This window comes from Falco biarmicus, chromosome 4 (genome assembly GCF_023638135.1).
Source record: "Falco biarmicus isolate bFalBia1 chromosome 4, bFalBia1.pri, whole genome shotgun sequence".
NCBI classification, from domain to species: Eukaryota; Metazoa; Chordata; class Aves; order Falconiformes; family Falconidae; genus Falco; species Falco biarmicus.
In genome coordinates, this window is record NC_079291.1 from 99,998,069 (window position 1) to 100,020,478 (window position 22,410).

General features: G+C 43.4%; 1 protein-coding gene across 14 annotated transcripts in view; it reads right to left on the reverse strand.

Moving 5' to 3' along the window:
- SLC6A6 (solute carrier family 6 member 6) overlaps positions 1-22,410 on the reverse strand; it is a 121,356-nt gene that overhangs the window by 18,324 nt on the left and 80,622 nt on the right. For all 14 annotated transcript variants that reach the window (XM_056335652.1, XM_056335651.1, XM_056335644.1 and 11 more), the window contains 7 exons: positions 14,977-15,216; positions 14,246-14,380; positions 12,075-12,309; positions 6,705-6,837; positions 3,170-3,304; positions 1,150-1,253; positions 911-1,035 (listed from right to left, as the gene is read on the reverse strand). In XM_056335652.1, coding sequence (XP_056191627.1) covers positions 911-1,035; positions 1,150-1,253; positions 3,170-3,304; positions 6,705-6,837; positions 12,075-12,309; positions 14,246-14,380; positions 14,977-15,205 — 1,096 coding nt within the window. In that variant the 5' untranslated portion in view covers positions 15,206-15,216. The remainder of the gene's footprint in view (positions 1-910; positions 1,036-1,149; positions 1,254-3,169; positions 3,305-6,704; positions 6,838-12,074; positions 12,310-14,245; positions 14,381-14,976; positions 15,217-22,410) is intronic.

Below are 22,410 nucleotides of genomic sequence, written 5' to 3' on the forward strand. Positions count from 1 at the left end.
TTATTACTACTTGAATTTGATTAAGTTTCAGCCTCATGGCTGCAGAGACCGGACTCATTACTTTCAAATGGTAACTCCCACCTAATCTGTCTGTTCTACAGGAAAACACATGGTTACACCTGCCCTCACGGACAAGACATGCACAGAGGAAAAAATGTCATCTGTTCTGTCTGAGATACATTCACATGCTATGAGGATTTAGCCTTTTTCAGGCGCATGTGCATAGCTGAGTGTTAATGGGAAGAACGCTTCCGAAGTAAGGGAGGAACCTAAGTGGACATCCAGTTTCAAAACGGACTTCTCACAGTTCTGTCAACCTCACCCTGAAGCTACAGAGGACAAAGGCAGGATTGCAACAGCTAGGGTTCCTGAGGATTAAATGGTCCACAGAACCCAGGAGATGGAGTTCTCCAACTTCTCTTGCCTTTCAGTGAGATTTGTTGGAATATAAGAGTGCATATCCCTTCAAAAGGCCAAGGCAACATTCCCACTGCAGCACTGCGCTGTGAGCAAGCAAAAGTGAGCTATGAAAAATACATAAATACTGGCTATTTGGATTAAAATAAAGGTAGTCTGAAAAGAAGGATGGAATAAATTCTCGAATCAATGACCTTCTGGACCCTAGATAATGGTGTGGTTATCTTAACTCTAATCTCAACTCAAATGGATTAGCACACTCTAGGAAATGTGTTCGCTGCCCTGTTAATCAAGACAGAGTAAACAATACAACCCCGGCTGACCCTCACTGCTCTAGATCAAAGCCCAAATCAACAATGTGCTTATTTTTCTGGAGATTATGGGACATCTGGTTCTGGTTTTATTGCTTAGATGTTAGCTGATTGAGTCTGCAGAACTTTGCTCACACGCTAGGCGGCAGTGCCCACCACCACTGCCACCAATACCATCGTACCTGACTCTGCCACATCAGCAATGTTCACCCCTTGCTCTTGTGCCATGAAGCCCAGGACGGAAAAAATTGCGAAGCCAGACACAAAACTGGTACCACTGTTCAGGCATCCCAGCAGCAAACAGTCCCTAAGTCACACATATGTCATGGAGCAAGTTAATTAAAAAAAAAATTAACCCATTGTCCCTACTTTATTTACATCATTTAGCTAAAACACTAAACCCCCTTGGATGGAAACTTGCCTATAGCAGTTGTATTTGTACTTGTTGTAGCTCCCCAGGGAAGTCATTGCTCCTAAGCAGATTGCATATGAGAAGAAGATTTGTGTCCCTGCATCTATCCAGACCTGAAGGGAAAGATGGAAAGACTGTTATTACCGGTATCGTTGCATTGCAACACTCAACACAAACACACAGATCAAACTATGCAAAATTTAAAAAAAAAAATTGCTTCCATTGAGGGTGATAGCTAAAGGGTTGGGGAGACAGGGAAAGAGAACATCACATTTGCAAGTTTGGCTTTTACCAGGAAAAGAAAATTGTTAGTGTCAAGAGCCCACAAGAACATAATCTCTACCACAGTTCCTGTATCCCCTCCCCAGAGATGCTCAGTATTTCTCGTTTCTTAGTCATTCAGCTGATCCTTCCTGTTGGCGCAACAATAAATGCATTTCAGCGCAATAGGAAATGCAAAAGTATTTATAACATTGCTCATTTCTGTTGTAACTCATTGCAGTTAGAATCAGCCGACCAGCCACTAAACTGAGGATGTGAAAAGCTTGAGAAACAGCTTTTGTTTATTTTTCTGTCTTTCTGGTTGTTTTTGTACCTGTTCAAATGCAAGATAAAAGCCATAGGGGTGGGGGGGAACCAAACAAAATACAATGCACTTTGTAAGATATGTATCTGACCTCGGTCTCATGATTTTTTCTTCTGATTACATTAAAAAAACATATACAGAGTGAACTTACAGTACACTATCAGCTTCTTGGTTAGTAAATGCGTAGCAAGCTATCAAAATGCATCCATTGAATCTGTTCCCTTTTTTCTGCTAATGCACGTCTGCTAACACCAGTAGAAACCACCAAGGAGTCTGAGTAAGTGAGAATTAAGACCTTGGACCTTTACCTCCTCCCTCCCACCATGGCTTTCCAGCACCTTGCTGACTGGTGTTTCCTTGGAGATGATGCTTTTGCTAGACCCTGGGAGGGGGCCTGCCTGCTCGCATGAATCTCTTCTACATTATCTGCTGATGCTCTGGGCTTAGGGCTAATAGTAGATCATGAAAATGATAGAGACCCATAAAAGAAGATTAATTCATAAAATGTAATGTCTCCTGTGAAGAGAGTGTCTTGTATAAAGAGGGCAAGACTAGAGAACGAACCAAATTCCCACAATATTTCTTTCGATTACACTTTCCCTACTTCAGTTATTTAGCTATCATAGGCATTTTATTTTAACCAAATACTCACTAAAAAGCAATAGCAAAGACAGACATTATTTCCTCTCACTGTGAGCAATATTTTGTTACTTTCAAGGATCCCTTGTTTTCTTTTTTTGGAGGGTATTGCGGTTTTTTTGCATTTCTCACAGATCACTATTGGCTGAAACGACGCTGGTCTGCTCACACATTTGCACTCTGAGCGCAGACAGCAATCTTCATTTAATTGCAGCCTGTACACAAAGAGTAAGCCTAGCTCCCACTAGCCAGGTCTAAGTGAATTGTAGTTCCTGTGCCTCAGAAAGCATTTTCTCCACCTTTGCATGGGTCTTCATTCTTCCATTATTTAATTCACTTCTTTCCCAATCTCCTCCTATTGAGCAGTGGGAGTTAAGTGACACTGGTACTCACAGTTGTCGCTTGTTGTTCCATCTGTGAAGGTCATGTGTCTCTCCTTTGAAACTAAAGACTATCCTCATTAAAAAAAAAAAAAAAAAAAAAAACACATCTCCCTTACCTTACCAACAAGAAAGCTGAGATTGTATAACGGGACAGTCTACAGCCTCAGAGTCCTTTGACACAAAAAAAATACACACGCATACACACACATACATACACATGGAAAGATGCATTAACACATATAACAGTGACCTTCTCAAGCAGATCTCTGGAAAATATAACCCAGCATTAATGTTCACGCTATAAATGGACCTCTAAAGAGCATGGAAGAAAATTATCTATTGCCATTACATCACCACCATCACCCTCCACCATCCCCCTTTGTGTAGGAAATCATCCCGCTCCCTACTCCTGGTTCTGTACCTGTGGGTCAGCTAACCGTGAGATATCAGGATAAAGATAAAACTTGATGCCTTCTGCAGCTCCAGGTAGGGTCACACCACGGATAAGTAGAACAAGGAGCATAATGAATGGAAACGTGGCAGTGATGTATACTACCTGGCATTAAAAAAAAAAAAAGAAAAAGAAAAGGTATGTTTAGTCTGTGGCAGTCAATGGTACACCTCTGGAATCAAAAGAGATCTAGCGATGCAAATTCAAAGCCCTCCTCACACCTAAAAAAGACCTGACCTGAGTTTCTGTGTCTACTTTTAGTTTAATGGTCTTTACCACCTTATTGCTTCAGGCCTGCAGGCAATGCAGATTCATTAATCCCTCCAGAGCCCCCGGCCCCCACAGTGGACACGTTACTCGGGCAAAGAACATGCAGGATTTTATACAACTCATGACTTTCATTAGAAATTCTGCCTTTGCCCAGTTTGTCCTCCTCACATAACAAGCGCACCTCTGCCAGGGAAGCTGAAGAGATTTCCTCGCTGAAGGCGCCTGAAGCATTACCTCATTCTTTATTTGAACTTAAAAACTTTAAATTCTTTTGCAGGCTCTGCTGCTACCTCTGACCTTGCTGTGCAGCCTCGCTACTGCTCCTACAGACAATTCCAGGAGGCACTCCTCTCACAGATGAAGATGGTTTGCTCCGTGCTCCTGTGTCTCCACTCCCACCTCCCTGAACACATGAAGCCCTTCAGGTTGGCATCAGCCTCACCAGTGGTAATTTCCAGTCCCATAACTTCATTTGTGCCCTTGCTGCCTATTCAGCAACATCATTATTGGAAACTAAGGCTCTATTCATCCTGTTTGAGAATATGTCTTCATTATCTATAACCTCTATTCCCACTCTCTTTGAATAACAGCCTACTTCTTCTCTTCTTGTTATCTTCTCATTCATCTGATGAAAGAGCCCTTTGCCTTAATCTCCAGTGCGAGGGTTAATTGAGCTTGTATTTGGACAGTTCTATCTTTAGACCCACACTTTTTGACCTCTAACATTTTGTTTTCTTCCCTAATCAATGCTCTCTCTCATTTTTTATATAACTGTTGTGTTACCATCAAGAATCACTACTGTCCAAGAAAGGGCATTTTTCATGGAGTAAGATGATTCCCCCAGGTAATTACAGTTTGCTGCCATGAGTTAAAATGTATTTTTGTTTTCCAGGATTTGTTTAACTACAGCAAAGCTCCCCAGATACACCATTTTTCTTCTTAAGTGTGTCCTCTGAGAATAACGAGGAGAATTCAAAGCCTGCATTGCCATAATAATTCACAGAGCTGGACTGATTTCATGAAATGAAAGGAAATCTTCTCACACACATCCTTCTTTATTCTCTCTTGAATTTCCTATATATTTTCCACTGACAAATAATATTACACATTAGCCCAGTTTTACTAAAACCAGAAGGATAAAAGGGGGGTTTCTGTGCTTTCTAATTTTTTTTTTAATATAAGCCAGGCCTATGAAAAATCAAAGTTTTCTTACAAAAAAATATAGGTCTTGATATATATGCAGGAATGGAGTACACACTCAGAAAGTGGCCTTTGTGCTGCAGGTAAAGATTCTCTTGTAATGCTGGAGGAATTTTTAAGATCACGCACATTATCCAAAGCATAAGCACAACTATTATTTTTCCTCATGATTTCATGTTTATTTGTCCACTACGCTACTACGAGGTCTAAAAACTATGTCTTTTTTTTTTTTTTTTCCCCTCCGCTCTCCAAAGAGCCATTAACACACTGGAAAGCAGGTAAGTGCTATAAACAACCATCTACTAAAGTAAACTAGACTTCCCAACTAATTCAAGTCCTCCATTAGAGTTTACAGTTTACTTTTGTTTGACCCCAAAGTTAATGGAGTCAACTAGAGACTTTCCAATGGTTTTGTTGGGCTTTGGCTCCACACCCGCACGAGCTCAGATGCTGTTGAGAGAAGGCAGCTAATTTCTACCAACAGCCTTGTCTTAGAGATGAGACCATTTTGCTGGATTTCCAGAACACACGAGTTTTTAGGTAACTGATTTTAACAGACCTGTTTTCAATCTCTTTACCTTCACAGGGGCTTGACATAGCATACCGTAGGGAGCTCAGAAAAATCCCTCAGCGCTCTCCTAACCCTTCCTGAGCAGATACCAGGCTTGCAAAAGGTACTGCAGAAATGCTCAGCTCTGCTCGGCTACCGCGGGAGATTTACTGCCTTCAACTTTACGATAAAACTGACACAATCGCCTCATCGGGTCACATCAATCAGAGGGAACAGAGAAGCAAACACGTTTGTCAATGTGTGCTTTAGAGGTGGGGAAGCTGTTCTTTGGGGCAAAGCTGACGGGAATCCAGGGTAAGGCACAAGCACGATTTTAATAAAGCTCCATGATAAAAATCACAGAAAGCAAGAGAGAAGCGATAGTGAAGCAAGTAGTTTAGTCAACAGTGGAAGTAATGAGGTCTGGTTTCCTACGGAATTTTGTCTCCTGGTTGATTCTGCAGTGCGTAACAAGGTAAAGCTGCTAAATGATGCTTTTTCTGCAGCTGAGGCGTTTGCAATTGCTCACTCCTGACTTCTCTGGGGGCTGATAAAAGCTGGTCTCATGCTGTGGGCTTTTTCTCAGGCAGGACACTCACCAGGTCACTCCCTTATACCTAGCTGGCAAGAAACATGTTGCGACTTACTATCTTGAGACCTCTCTACCTCTCTTAGACTCACCTGAAACACTGCCTCTACCAACAGGTTTGAAAGCTAAGAGCCACACATACACAATAGCTTCAAAAGCCTTTTCTGACGAAAATAGGTTTAAAAACTCTACTGTATGCAAGAGGAAATAATATACTTCATGCTGTTAAGTGAATGGCTGAGATTTGCTGTAATTTGCTTCTTGCACTGGAGTGCAATTCAGGAATGATTAACTGCTACCCTTTAGAGAAAAACATGATTCTGAAGTGCACACGATGAGACCAAAACCATGAACTACCCAGGATCTCTGTTAAGAGTGTGTCTAAACGAGTACCTAAGTTTAGTCTTCCGTGTCTACACAGAAGTCTTCTGTAAGTGAGTGGCATTTCAAAAATGCTATGCATCCACTGGTTTCCACTGACTTAAAACATCCTGACCACAGCTATGTTAACATCTACCCGGCTGCACTGAGGATGAACTTGGCCAATGTGAAAGCACGGACAGGAAGTGCAGAGCACCACACACCACAAGCCTAAGACCTTCCACACTCAGGACACGTATTAGTTTGATGCTTATTCTCAAAGAGGCAAAGCGGTACTCAAACTACGCTTGTATCTGATTCTTGATGCCATTCCAGTAATGGCTTCTTGACTCACAGGCATTTTGGGCACTGGCAATGACTTTTGAAAGTCAGCTGAATCTGAATCCCTCTTTTATTCAGTGCAAAAATACGTATTTTTTTCCAGGAAATGGTGAATACCTTTAAGAGCAGAATTACTTAGTATTCCTAATATCTGCTAACTGCAATGATTATAAAAAGGGCAAAAGAGCACTTACTTTCCCAGTGGATTTGACTCCTTTCCAAATGCAGAAGAAACATATCACCCAGACGAGGAGAAGACACAGTGCTAGATCCCACTTGATAATACCAATATCTTCAATTCCCGAGGACAAGCTCAGTACGTTGCGCCTGAATATATGAAAGGAAACAAAACAAGAGAGATGTAGGAGCTCAGCTGATGCAGGATCTGTTTGTGAAGAGTATATAGTGGTGTGCAGGGCAGCAGATGCATGGGCAGATCCCTGCCCTTTGAACACCGCTTGCTAAGTCAGCATGGCTTATGTGAGCAAAGCTGAGCTTTGCAGCCCTACATGTTCCTGAGGTCTGTGGCGCTGTTTCGTTCAATATATGGCACAGCATTTCATTTTAAGCTCTTTTTAGCAGCCCGTGACCGCCTCAACATGCAACAAGAAAGTATGTCTAAAGCAGTGAGGCTTTCCCATTTGCTCCCTGGAAGATGCAACATCTACTCACCCCGGCGCCACCACAGACCCTGGCTCTGAAGCCGCACGGCGGCATTGCACATGATGTGTCCATCACGGACACTTGCAACTGGCCTGCATCCATGTGTTTCTCCTCCTTTTCAGTTCATTAGCAAGGCTGCTGCATGGAGGAAAGGGGAACAGCAATGCAGGGAACTGTCATGCCGCACATCTTTGCAGGGTGAAGGCTGGAGCCATTATCCAGTCTCCCCCCACGGCCTCCCGCACACAAACCCTGCCCGGGTGCGCTGCCATCTGCCCTCAGCACTGCCGTCGCCAGGGTCTTGTTTAATTAACTCCAGATATTTGGTAAACTTTATTCTGTCACTTAGGTTAATAAATAAAAAGAAATTCCTAAGCTGGGTCTTAAGGGAGCAACATCTCACCATCAAAATCCTCTGATCCTGAGGGCAAAAAATTGTTACGGCTTCTCTCTTTTAGTGATTGCCATAGGTCATCATTAAAGATTTTAAACTATTTTTTAAATGTCATACAACACACACTGTCCTCACATTCTGGACAGACCTGGTCATACCTGATACTTACTTTATTTGTCAAATGAAAGAACAAACTGTTTCTTTACTGTTCACTTCGCTAAAACTCCTCGGCAAATGAACCTACTGAACTCTGAAGAGTTTCTGCAAGGTTTGTTTAAAGTCGAGGAGAAGTTTGACCTCAATTACCACAGAAATGCCTTGCCCCAAGACTAGCAAAATGAACTTGCTACCTAACAAATTGTTAATTAAATTTTATTTTCAGACAGCTATAAAAACCGGCCACTTTCCTCCACCGAAGTCATGGAGAGCAGCGACGACAGCAGCCTGGGGTACCAGGGTCAGCCCACAAGTGTGGTGTGTGCAGCTTTGCATGGGGATCCAGCACAAGACAGATCACTGAGGTTTGTTTTTCCCCTGAATTAATTAAACTTTTTTTTTTCCCTTGCTATTACCATGGAAATAATAGTGAATGAAATCACCAATGGAAAATCTGCAATTAGTTTTTTGAAAAAAACAAACCCTGGATCAACCAGTTTAATAGGACTCAAACCCTCATCCATCTCCTTTTGCATCTCTTTGCCAAATTCACTCGGATTACCTGTGTGAATGTGTTCTCACACCAAATGCTTTATTCTCTCTGAACGTGTGTGTAAAGGGAAAAGGACTAATGGCACCAGACACAGTAAGTCTGCCCTAATCAGCACAGCTATTCAACAGTTACGAGAAACCCCTCAGTAATGAATATTTGGCATAAAGTTGCAGCTCTGGTTCACCTGAGCCTAAAGAAACCAGGGAAAAACCTGCTGCGTCTATACAAAAGAAGAAAATATATTTATAAGACGACAAAGTTCAGCTGCAACCTTTTGTGGCTTTTTTAAAAAAATAATTGGCAATTTTCCAATCTAAGGGGCGGTTCATATTAAAAGGGCAACCTATAGAGCAGCTCTCAGGAAGCCATGAATAATTAACTGCAAATGCCTTTTGGAATAGGGAGCTCTATTAATGCATTCAGCTACAACTTTGCTTTTTATTAGGGAACTAAAAAAAAGTGGTCATCTCACCTAGAGTTTGCCCCAGCAATGCTATCAAGCTTTTTCGGAGGGCACCCCGGTGGGCTACTGAGAGCCAGATAAGCTACTTTTCTATGATGGCAGCAAGCTCACAAAGTGATGTGCTGGCTTTCTCTGTCCTGGGTTATCTCGTCTCATAAGGACCTCAGGGAATCCACTCAGAATTACCAGGGGAGCCTCAGCATTAAATTTGTTTCATGAAATCTAACCCAACATATTTTTGCAGCAGAAGGTCTCAACCCGGATTTGTGATACCCTGAAAATTCAAATTCAGGAAGGAGCATGAACTGGGCTCTGCTGACAGCTCTTCAGGTCTGCTACACAGCCCACCACTGCTTAGATTCAGCCAAGCCCACTCAACAAACTTCACGCCATTTATGCATGAAGTTGTTATCAATTCTAATTTGTAGTTGACGCTGTCACTAACTATCACTCACCTACAATCAATGGGACAACAGGACGGGGCTGATTTTGTTGTAAACAAGAGTTCTTGGACCTTGACCATACACTAGTGTGTTCTAGTCATGTGCAATATGGAAATGTAATAGGAGCCATAGCTGGCTTTAGAACATAAACAAAAATAAAGTGAGGAGTTATCCAACCCTTGAAGGGTATTCCAGCTCGTTATCCAGTGAATGCAGGCAGGACCTCTCATACCCGCTAAGGTGAAGCACCCTTTTGTGTTGGATGGACAAGAATAACTAACGCTGAAGCAGCTGTACCAGAAGAATATTAGGAGGCTATGAAGCCATTTCTAAAACTCTCAAGTTTGCCCCCAAAGGCAGAGACAGCTGCCTGAGATTTTGTTTAGTTTTTATGTTGCTCCCTTTGGGGATTACATGCCATTAGCATGTGATGGTCTTTCTTGGGATTTGGACGAATGAAGGCTGCTGATTACCAAATATTCATAAACACTTGGCCAGCACCAGACAATCAGAGGTTTTGTTCAGCCATAATTACCCTGTAACACTTACCCTGTATGTATTAATATCTGAGTGAGCTTTTAAGGTTTTGGACTTTAAAATCAGATCTTCGGAAATAAGAGCTGAAGCATGTGATACCAAGAGGTAAGTCTCCTGATACAAAGCCAGATCTGCTTAACCCCCTCTTATCACTGCTCAGGCAAGCATGTGATTTGCACAGAACATTAATTCAAATGAACTGAAATGTCAGGCTGGACTATATGTCCAGCCGGGCTGAGAAGGACACGTGTTACTCAATGCAAAGAGGTTAATGCATCGGTGTGGTCAATTATATCTGGGCAGCATTAGTTTTACAAAGCAATACTGATAAGGACACTACATAAATGTCCCACAATAAAAATGGCATTGGGTTTCAGAAACTAAATACTCATAAACCCCTGAATTAAATCGGAATTAATTGTGCCACAAAGCAGATGGATATTTTCAGTTAAAGACTATTTATTGACTTGTCCTTTCAATGTGGGTAGCTGGCTGGCTGGCAGCTGGCATTGTCTACGATGGCAAAGTACCTGAAAGTTCATCAAATAATTTTTAATTTCAGAACTATAAAGAATAGTAGCACGGCTGGGGAAAAACTGGGGATACTAAATGCTTGCCCTGTGTAAAAGCTATTGCAGCAGCAGTGCATGATCTCTGTTCTTACTTTAAGACGCTGGTAGTTGTTTATGCAGAGAAAACAGCTATTTTTAATAGTTCTGTAAGTGCCATGAGTCCTGAAGGCAGCTTGCTTTGGTAAGGGCAGTTTCGCTTGTGATGAAACATTGAGCTATGGACAGTATGTCCGTATTAGTAGGATTACGGGGCCAAACTCCTCCCTAGCGTGACTCCAGGGAAGAGTTCAGTCCACGATGTTTAAAACTGTTGTTTGAGGACAAAAGTTAAAGTGGCTGCAAAGTGCAAGGAGAGCTGCCTCCCCCTGTGGATCGCGGAGCAGCCTTTGCTCTGGCTGTGCTACGGAAACAGGGAGGGCAAGGGGGAGGGATGGGGGGCTCGAAGGAGTGAGAGTTGCTTTGTCTTCTACTGCAACTTGCCTCTAAGTTACCCTAAGATACCCAAAGGTACCATTTAACAAACTTTTCCCAGCTCCCTCCATATTTACAAGGGAGGAAGTCATCTGGGAAAGTATCTGTCGTTCACGGTAGAAACGCAGAGCTGATGGCACGGTGAGAAGGACTGCTCCTACAGCCTGCACCCGCTTCTCACACTGCTCACCAGGGCCTGCTGACACACTGCTCATCCAAGATCCAATCTGCCCTTTTTGGCTCTTGTGTTAGGAATTTTAGCACAGTTTGTAAGATTATTTTTTTTTCTAAACCTAACGCATGCCAAATGTCTTCAGCATGAACATCATTCCTGCTGGGGCTATTGGCTGATGCTTCTTTTTTAAAAATAGAGAAGTAGGTACAAGTTGATCTGGGACCAAACCAAACTTTAAATATACTGAAAAAGCCAACCTAAGTCAGAAACTAATTCTACTCTTAAATGACCATCTAAGCAAGCCAAAAAAAAAAAAAAAATAGTTTCCTCCTAAGCTATTTGTAGATACTTTGGATTTAGGTTTCCCTACAGGTGTTCCTCTGCTGCTATGTTTTGATGCCTATATAAACACACAGAGATTTGTGGTCATGCCCGTTCAAAAATCAAGTTATGCAATATAATTTAGAACTTGAAAAATAAGAGAGAAATGGGAATAAGCAGCTTAGGTCTGATGAAATCCGGGCGTCTGGCAAAACAGCCTCCTCAGAGACTGCAGAGAAAAATGATGTAACAAAGATGGCCCAAGAAACCTACAGTACAGGACAACGTTCAGCACCTCTGTCATTTTTATTGCTGAGGTCAACGCTTCCCATTGCTGTCAGACTGATAGGAGACGTGTTACAGCTTCATAAAGTGTCCTGCAAATGCTAACAACTGGGAAAGAGGGAGAGGCAGCCACAAACTGGTGATTTGTCACTGTTTCTACGTTCAGTAAATCCCTGCTATCAGGGCATCTGAAGTGAGTTGTTTCTGTTCTCCTGCTGCATTCAGAGAATCCCAGCTAAGAAGGAGACAAGTTTTCTTCCAAAGCAGAAGTTGCACCGGGCTTTTAGGGCTCGCTGTACGCCCTAGGGTGAATGCAGTTACACACCTAACGCCTTCCTCCACTGCTCCCAGACTCACCAGTTGCCTCAAGGTGGGTGAGAACCAGCAGCAAATGCTGGTCAAACAACTGACAATCAGTGCAATCTGCTTTTCCCATCTAACATTCCCCACTGGGCTTCCACAAAGTCTCAGGCCTGAGCTCTGGCATGCCACCGAAGCACCCCAAGGACACCACGGAGCTGGGGTACTTACTCCCAGAACTCGGTGACAGGAGAGGTGAAGTTAGTGGCATTCAGTGATATCCAGAGTGTTTTGTTCTTCCTGAGAGTGTCTTCCACGCAGGTCGGCGTGTTCCACTTCTGGTGGCAGTGTGCCCACGGCAGGACGCTCTGGAACGACTGGAACAGGTAGTAGAGTCCCCAGGCCAGGATCACGATGTAGTACACGTTCAGAAGGGACACAATCACTATGGAAGCATAACCAATTCCTGGCGGGAGGGGGAGAGAAAAGAAATACGTGCGGACATGACAGCCGCTTCTTGGGAGGGCGCCCTGTGACCTCGTGGAGCTGGTGCGATTCCCCCTGTGTTGTAGACTTGCATCCTGCTCTACCGCCCTGCTGATGGAAACTCATCCCAACTCAGTCACACACTAGCATCGAACTGCCACCGCCTCCAACTAGCGCCGGCCGCTCAGGGCTGAGTTTCTGGCTATGGTTTGCTGACATCGGAGGGGAAGTCTGCAGGACGTCTGCTCAATTTAACACTCACCTAGCTACTTCAAGTTTTTTGTAGAAGGAAGTCAAGGCATCATGCTTTGCTTATTTGGGAGCTACGACATCTCACTTAGGTACCTATGTGGGCAACCTGATGCTCGCCACGCTCGCCCCCCAGCCAGCTTCCTTGGAGGCAGCTCGGCTGGGCGGCCCCTGCACCGCTCACGCTTAGCGACCGGCTCGGCTCAGCCTACGTGCAAGAAAAAAAGATAGTTCTTGAATGAGTTAAAAAGGAAAACTGCAAAGCTATCAATGTGAAAGCTGCTGTTTCTGCCCCAGTTTCACCCGTGCAAAGGACACATGGTATTTGTAACTGTTATGGTTATGAGATCAATGTTTAACTCTGCTTACAAAGTTGCCATTTAGGAATAACAGGGGGCGGGGGGAAAGATCTCCTTTAAAAACTTAGAGCAGTCTCTTCAAGACGATGAAAAGCCTGTGAGGTTCCCCTTAACATCACCTTGACAGCTACCCCAGCACCTGGGACACCTTGCCTCGTATTTTACAGTTTCAAACCTTACTGCAGCAGGAGTCTTTACCACCAAAGATTGTTTTTATGCCTGGTGAAAACAAGCAGAGCAAGTGCTATTTATTCTGTACAGCTGCATTTAATTCAGGATATACAGTTAGTCACATTACAGCTACAGTTTCTCTTTATGGATGCCTGGGAGATTGCTATTTAAACAAGGAACATTCCTTCCTCCTCAAAAAAAATAAAGGCTTCATAAAAGTAGTAGGAGGAAGAAAATGGAGCTAAAGCAGCACAATTACATCAACTTCAGCAGCGTTCTGAGTATTAAGTGGGAGTGTGAGCCACAGAGAAAGCCCTCACTTCTGCTTGGGGTGACATACGGGAAGAGAGATGCCTGGAATAGCAACAGCGGCAGAGCTAGAAACATGTCAGCGTGAGGTGCCCACTCCTTCTAATGGGATTCGAAGAGCGCTGCTCTGTTTAGTGTAATTATTCCAAATGACCCTGCCTGTGCTGTCCAGCTGTAAAGCGTAATCTATACACAAAATAGGCATCCTTGGTAGTTTTTCTAACCTGTCTTTCATTTCTCATTCTAGTTAACTTCCAGAGCAGCATTAGTGTAATTCCTGTGAGCAGTGAGTGATTCTTCATTTGCTGGCAAAGGCCCTTAATAACACCAGCCCAATGTGCCTGATCGCCAGGACACACTCAGTTACAGAGAAAGTCCCATTCCTGAATCCTACCAAAAACCTGCAGTCCAGGCTTTCGCTGTGTCAGTAACAGAGGGATGATGCCAATGATAAGCTTTCACATGGTAGAGAGATTTTGACTTCCAGACCAGAATAATAATTTGAAGATGCTTTCATTAAGGCTATCTAGCATTCCAAAACAACACTTTCTCCAATACCCGTGAACAAAATGTGCAATTACCTTTTTAAGGCACAATATGCAATTTCTTCCCTCATCGGCAGTTCTGCCAGTTAACAAGACGGTAGCATCAAAATCAATACCTTACTTTGTCCTTCAGACTCTCTGACTTCTACCTTTCCAGGAACCAATATCATACCCTCAATTACTACGGCAAATAGCTGAATTAATGGACATGAGGGGAATAGTGTTGCTGCATATGGTTTCCAGAGGTGTCTTTAAGCAGTAAAGCACAACAAGATATACTAACCAGTGAAAATAGGGCAGATCTTTTCCCAGCATGTAATTCCACCTTCAGAGGTATACTGTCCTAGCACCACCTCCAGGAAAAACACGGGAAGACCTCCCCCAAACAGGAAAATGAAATAAGGTATAAGAAATGCACCTGTTGAGAAAATATAATAGTACAAAATTGAGATGAAACAAGCGAACTTACACAAGATAGCCTGATAAGTGGTAACAGGCATATATAAACAAAGAAACATATTTGTTAGTTTAACATCAGTATATAATAATCTTATACTGGGGAATTCTTGCTCATGTTCTCTGCAAGAAGAATGGGTACATACAGCTGTATATAAGGGCATTTTCTTACCTTTTTGAAGTGAAAATCTGCAATAACAATGGGGTTAGGTACACAACAGCTTCACGTGACTCAGAATGCTCTTATTCTGAAATCCACTGGTCTGAAATCCTACTGGTCTATATTAATAGCATTTTAATTGAAAGACTCAATTGTGACAGAAGTAAAAGAGCAGAAAAGGTTCAGTAGTATAAGACTTTAAATTGCTTTTTTTTTTCTCTACTTAAAACTTAAAGAAAAACTATTAAGTAATAAAACAATCTCTCCTGAAGACCGACCGGTAAAGAAGGCAGAAAACACATGTGTGAGTATTCTTTTGAAAAATCTGATGAAGGTACTGGAAAATAGTAAGCATGAGGTGGACAGACTGATTCATGACAATGAAATGAAATACTCACCTCCGCCGTTTTTGTAGCAGAGATACGGAAACCGCCAGACATTGCCTAAACCAATAAATCCACCAGCCACAGACAGCAGAAAGTCAATCTTGCTCGCCCACTTCTCCCGCTGGGGCGGCTTTCCCTCTGCCTCATCCTCAGGCCGTGTCCCCGGGCTCTTGCCGGGAGAAGGTTTGAGGATGTCCTTGTGGAAATCTTTCAAGCATTGAAGCTTTTCCTTTGTCGCCATATTTCTGCTTTCTACATAGGAAAAAAAAAAAAAAAAATCCCTGGGTTTATTAAACAGCCTTTACTGGTGGAGCTCTCTAACACTGCAAGGACTGTTTAACCAAACTCACACCATAAAGACCAGTGCTGTTTATCAAGCTGAGATATGAAAATAAATCTGCTGCCTTCACTGACCAGGAGAGACAAACCACCCCTGTACTCTGCAGTCACTTCTTTGCTGCCAATGCAAAGTAGGGGATAACAAAGGTCTGACACCGCTGCCTACCTGCTGCCTGCAGACAAAAGGTGTATAGAGACTGCACTCTGCATCAGCATCAGCAAATGGTGTTACTGAGCAAGTGTCTCATGCTGTTCCCATGCCCGTAATAAGGTACAAATCACTGCATCCGATTCCTTCTCAAACATTTAAGTGAAATACAGCAGAACAGTAAATCTCACCTTTCCAGATAAAACCCATTCCTCCATTTCCCAATAACGTGAACCATCCTGCATCATTTATTGCCTGCAATTTCCTTTCCCTGAAGTATTATAAAGCTTTCAGAAAACTATTCATTCATAAAAAAGGGAATGGAAAGTCATTTGTTCTAATCAACCTGCAGGAACTGAAGGAATCTTTTCAGTTGATTCCATTTTCATAACTGCACTGTTTTCCCTTGACATCAATAAAGGGACAAAATTAAACCTTTATATTCAATTATTGTCTTATACGCACCTATGCAATTGAACAGTTTGCCAAGAATGATGGCTCCTTAGTTAATTAAAAAGTCAGTGGCATGAGTCACCTGGTGCTAAACCCAAAGCATATTAAATCACAGCTGGCTTGATAATTTTTATATATAATTTATGCTGTTCAAAAATCTTAGATTGTGTAAAAATAATAACAGAAAGAATTACTCTAACAAGTGCCTTTTTATCCAAGATTTCCTAATGAAAACCATTTAGGAATAACTTATAGCTTTTATGTTAACTTGGATCTCAGGTATACGAGGCCAATTCATTCCCCACATAACTCAAGTGACTTTAGCTGGATCTGACCAGTTACTTTTGCATAGTGTTTGATACTGAAAAGCATTCACTGCACGGTGAAATTTTCACCCGAACCAGGCAAACCAGCAAGTTTATTCCAGACCACAACCATTCCCTGCTTGTACATGTCATTATGGGTGCACAGTCGTAAAAAAATCATGCTACAGATTATCCCATTTGATAGCTGCAAGCCTCCCTCCGACCTCCTTGCTGGTTTTGATCACTAACCTGATTTGTTTGTGGCAGTGACCTGAAACCTGAGCTGACATTAGCTCTGCAGGAAGTTTTTAATCCAAACATGATTTTGAGATAGATATGCACCACTGTACCTGTAAATCTTTCCATCCACCACGGAAAGTTTCAGAAGGCTAATATTTTTGCAAACCACAGCAGCTCGATATTTGCCCCACTGACATACCGGTGGCCTTTGCAAAACAGGTATTGTGTCAGCAGTCGCCTATCAGGCCATGATCTCAAAAGGGACTTTAATCTTTGCAATACTAATGGTTATGGCTTTCTGCTGTTGTTTTTTTTTTTTTTTTAAAAAGGCCACTGCTGACTGCAGAGGTGTAAGAGCGACTGCAATACCTCCTGGCCAACAGCAGAGAGAGCTCATAGAAGGAGAAAGTTAATCACAGTCATGGATCCACCATCCCCTGTAGGGGTAGGAGGCCAGGACGTGTATTCCTCTAAATTATTGCCTATTGGCTCCTGTTAGAGACACGAGGTATGAGATAAAGTAGTATAGTAATTGAGTAACAATGTAGGGCCAGCTCTGTAACAGCCTTTAGGCACCTAGTTGCTTTCGGGAATTAATTCACAATAGTTAACTTGTGTATTAATGGAGGTGCCTCCAAGAGCGATTCATAGTAACCTTACCCTCCCTGGGACATCCGCAACTCACGCCAAGCCCCAGCCAGGCACCACCCTGCACCACCCGCTTGGAGTCATCCCTCGAGGGAGGACAAAAAAACCCAAAACACAAAAAAGTAGGTGCAACCACTTTTCTTCAATGAGGTACCTACAAGGTGGCCCATGTCCTGCTCTCACTGCAACAGCAACCAGGCGTGGAGAAAGCCCAATTTCACTTCCTTTTGCTATTTGTGCTGCCTGAATCCCTATCTTTCATCTTGCAGGAGAATGTCATAACCATGAGGCAACAGGCTATTCTGGTCTGAGGAATGGAGGGCATTCACACCGTCTCTTATGGAAGCTGTTCTTCGCAGGGATTATTGAAACATCAACAGAGGAAGAAAGTGTGCAAAAGAGAGAGTAACTCTCACCTAGTGTTTAGGGTATGCTCTTGGTTTTCAGGCAATTTTTCAATAAACTGCTGGGACAGCTATAAACCTGCTTGACGGGGCAGAGAGATATATAGATTTATAGATCCCTGCAGGATTAAGGTTTGAAATAGGAGCTTAACTGCTCCCTGTGGGGACTGGTACTGGAAATACCCCGAAACAGAACCCTGGGCACACGGGCTACCTTTACGTCAAAAACAGAGGGGACCTACAGACATTTGCCACCCCCAAGACCAAAAACTCATCCAGGATTGCGATATTTTGCAATCTACGTTTATCTTGCAACACAGAATTGTTTATTTTTCTGCCAGGTCTAATCTTCTTGCCTGCAGACCTACATTGATCCAGGTGTTAGTTCTACCCAGAGCTTGCCAGCCTGACCAGTTGATTGCATTCCATAAACCCTAACTGTCCCCAGGACAAGGTGATCGTCCTGTGGTTTGTCCTAATTACCCGCATGCAACGTGTGAACCGGCGCCTTTTCAGCCTCCTGCTTCGTAACTGCGTGGGACTGCATTTTAAAAAGGGATTTCTCATTTGTCTTGACACCCCAAATTAATGGCCACGCTTGAAAACCTAATTACTGAGTGTAAATTCCGTTTCAGCCTTAGCTGGAGTGTGAAGATGGATCGTGATCTTTCCCTTAAGCCCACAAATCACAAATCCTCAAGGTCACTCTTGCTTTTGGGGTGGCCGTTTCATGGTACAGGTGCCAGGAGATGGACTACCACAGCTTTGTTGCAAGTCACCAGCTCTCACCAGTGGGGCACGGTACAGTACCTATCCAATGTCTACACAAAGCTAGTAACAGCCCAGTTTTATTGTGTATCTCTTATCTAGTCTTTCTAAAAATCCCGATTGTGTTTCGAGGGCCAGCAGCTGTGGCTGGCAGGCACGTACCGTCAACCAGTACCATAGGAATTGACGCTAAGCAGCCACCTGGGACTGCAGTCCCAGCCCATGTCACGTTCAAGGGATGTCGGATTTATCCCCCTTTGCTGCCAACCATTGGTGTCCACCCAGCCATTCCCAATTACAGGAACTGTCTACAAAGGCTGCAAGGGTGGGGGGTACAGGCGATTCTGCTTGGCGAAGAAAAGCCAAGAAAATCAAGTTTGTTTAGTGAAAGGCATTGTCTTTTTCCTTAATGGGGTTGGAGTTTCATTTCCTTTAGTTATGTCCCACTGGGTGAGGTTAAAATGGCTCTTAAGGGAAATAGTCTGACAGAGATGCTGAAACAATATGTTGTCACCGCCCAGGTCAGAACCAGAGAATAATAGGTTATTTTTACTGTATCACTTAGTGGGGATGGTATCCGAGATCTATCTGATTCCCCCAAGGAAATATATTGTAAGAAAATGCTCTTACAACCACATAGTCCAAAAGAAGCGATCCAAGTCTGAGGCATAAGTCTGCCTCCCGGAGACACACGTCTGCCTTCCAGGAGCCACATCTGCCTGTGAGAGTACCCCCTCCAGGAAGCTTTGGATGGCCCCAGGAAGCTCTGGTTTCATCTGATGAACTTAATACGCATAAATAAAAAGCAGCAGTCAAGCCTGCCACTTACAGTGTGCTGCTAAGCCGAGCCCAGCCAAACAGCTCAAGCCTGACCCGAAAGCAAGGGCAGAAAGGATCCAGACTGGGCCAGGCTCAGGATCTGCTCTCATGTACACTGGTACAAACCCTAATTAATCGATGATGAAGATATTGATTGCCAAATGGATGCTGGTACAATGTGGACAAATAGAACAAGGGAGCAAGCACGGGCGCTTTGCACTTCTCAAGAATCTGCTCCCTGGTGCAGCCAGGAGCACTTCAAGGGCTCCCCTCCTTCTGCAGGAGGGTCACGCGTCTCTCCCTTGCACCTGGTGCACAAATTGCCTCATGTGAAACACCCCTGCAACAGCCCAAGCTCTCTTGCTGCCCCCCCCCCTCCCCCCCCCCCCCCCGCCCCGTGACTGCTTAGTCTTTGGTGCACAGCTGAAAATACCAACAGATTAGCCATAAGCAGAGCGCTTTCGCAGCCAGCCCGGCTTGGGCCATCTACTGTGCTACAGCTATCGTATCTTTGCACATACAGCCTGCACCTCAGATAACCCGTACCCTTTAAAAAATACTGGCATGGAAATATAATCCTTTGTAACATGCAAAAAATGAGGGGTAGGGGACGGGGGAGGTACTGGGCAGAGGGTTCAGACGCCAAGATGCAGATGGGGCAAGGCCACCAGCGTGGACAGGACCTGTCGGCTGTCAGGACAGCACAACTCACGTTCCTGCTGAACCACTGGCTGCTTTGGACAGACAACCCAGGGATTACACATCTGAAAATACACCATTCGGTTTCTGCTTTGGGATTACAGTAATGATCTGCCCCAAGCTTCTTATAGCCACAGACAGGTGACCAACGCAGGGTGACACCTTCCAGAAGGAGCTCTGAGGACAAATTCACTGTGGATGCTACCTTACTTTATAACCCATAAAAATCAAGTCTTTAGAAGACTGGTTTTCCAAATGCTGATGGAAGCATGAAAATCAAAGTCTGCCTGTACGCACAAATACGTATCTGTAAATATTTACACATGCTAAAATGCATGCACCGTCTCGCATCAGAAACCACAGCAAAGAAGCTACTTCTTTTTTGGTCAACTCATAAACTTTGAATAGAGATTCATCGTACTGGATTGGCAACTAGAATCGAAACTAAACATTTGTTTTCTAGCTCCTTCTTCTGTTAGAAAATGAAAAACAAAGGACAGACTTGGAATGTCTCTGACCTTGATGGGAATGCTGCCTGAGGAATGACTGTACGGCTGCACAGCTGATTTTACGGACTATTTCTGCAGCGCGATGCGTACCGCCACTACGTTTGCCTTCAGGGACCCTTTTCTACTAAGTTCAGCCCGTGTAGACTGTACGTCCTGAGCTTCTCAGTGCTCTCTCCTCCTCTTCTGTCTCAATAGCTTTTGAAAGACATCTGTTTAGCACACCAGAATTATTTTTTCTAACCCCACTTAAGCTCGCTGCCTCTTTAGACATTACCATCTCTTTTATTTTTCTGCCATTTTTTTCTTTTGTATCTTGGAAATCAAAGCCAACCTCCCTTGAAAAACAAAATCGAGCTTTCCTAGATCTGCCAATCTATTTGTGGGTTGGTTCTTTTTTAAATTATTATTATTTTATATTCATATTCATGAATATTTCAAAACTAGCTGCCCTGATTGCTGGATTAGAGCTGTTCTTCAAATAAGCAGCTTCCACTCTCATTGAGAGCAATGGAAAAGCTGCTATTGTTTTCAACAGTAGTAGGATCAGGTCCCAAATAAAACTGCATTTATTATGTTTGGCTCATTTCCTAGGATTACTTGGACCTTTGAAAGCTGTAATTCTTGATGTTGACAGCTTTCCCTCCACCCTGGAGCAGTGTGGTTAAGCCAATCAATACATGATTAAAATAAACAGCCCCTTGATCAAACTTATGGCTTTAGTGCAAGACTTTCTGATCTGCAGAAGAAAAAGCCTTTATGTTTGGCAGCCCTTGAGGCCACGCCAGTATCCAAAGAGCACCTGACTTCATTTACCATCCTTTAACTCATATCCAAGTTCTTTCTGCTTCATTGAACAAGATAACCATGTTTTCTAAAAAACCCATATTGCTCCCTTTATTGCACGCATTGCCTCTCTTCTTAAAAATGCGTCTAAAAAATACCGTTCTCTTTGTCTTTAAAGGACTCCTCTTTTTCTGATTATTTTTCCCCGGGTATGGGTAGTTACTTAAACATCTATCCATTTGTCCTTTCTTCTTTCCCAGTTTTCCCTCCAACTTTTGCCATCTCTCTTCTCACTTCTCCATCGCTTCCTGTTCTTTCACTGTGACACATTTTAGTCTTCTAAGACTGGCTGGAAAATCCACTACTGAAAATTTTCTGAGAGCAAAATGTACTCCTTTGCAAAGCTGAAGTCTATTCTAAAATGAAAGCCCAGGGCTTAATGCAGTTTCTTTTTCATCAGTTGTGGTCTAGACAAAAGGTATATTTTTTCCCCACGTGCTTTTTTCTCGCTGGTGTTTCCAGTCATGCTCTTCAAATGCTTCAAATACACAGCGTGTCACAGCACAAAGCTGTTATAAAATCCTGCATCTTTGCTCAGATTTCAGCAGCAGAAAATCTGCATTCATGTAATACTCTAGATGCTCATTTTGTTCTACTTACTTATGTGCAAGAACAAAGCAGTTACAACTAAATCCAGAATGGGAGGATATTAAATACTCCTTTCCCATTGTGTGGGGTGGAAAGGAGGAGAACAAATATACACAAACTCCAATGGGTTTCACAGGGAACATGACCCTGATTCTAAACACAGAGTTTTGCTGAAGTGATGATGATGATTCCTAGCCTCTGAGGGATGGAGCCTGATTCCACAGGGTCCTGTGTGGTCAGCACAGCCCCTGCAGTGGTCAGCAAGGAAGAGCATGGGATGCAGTGAAGCAGAGGACTGGCGCACTACTTATGACTCCATCCTACTGAAACCCTCTGCGGGCACAGTGTCTCCTATCGCAGTGAGAAATCAAGCGTCTTGCACCAGAGAGCCATGATCCTCCTGCACTGTCCCCTCCTCAAAGAAGAAAACCCAAGAGCAACTCTTGCAAAGAGGACCACAGGGAAGGAGAGCGTGAAAGCAAGGGTTGGCAGAGGCAGGGAGGATGAAGGGAAACTGCTCGTTCCTTGTACACTGTGCTGGTAACTGAGTGCAGGAGAGCATCCAGTTAACGCTTGGTTTCATTCATGTGAAGCCAACTACTGACCTAATTTAATGCCTTCAGGTGTGCCACCTAACAGCCTCCCGACTGTTAACAGGCTGGAAAGAAGCACCAGCTCCTCAC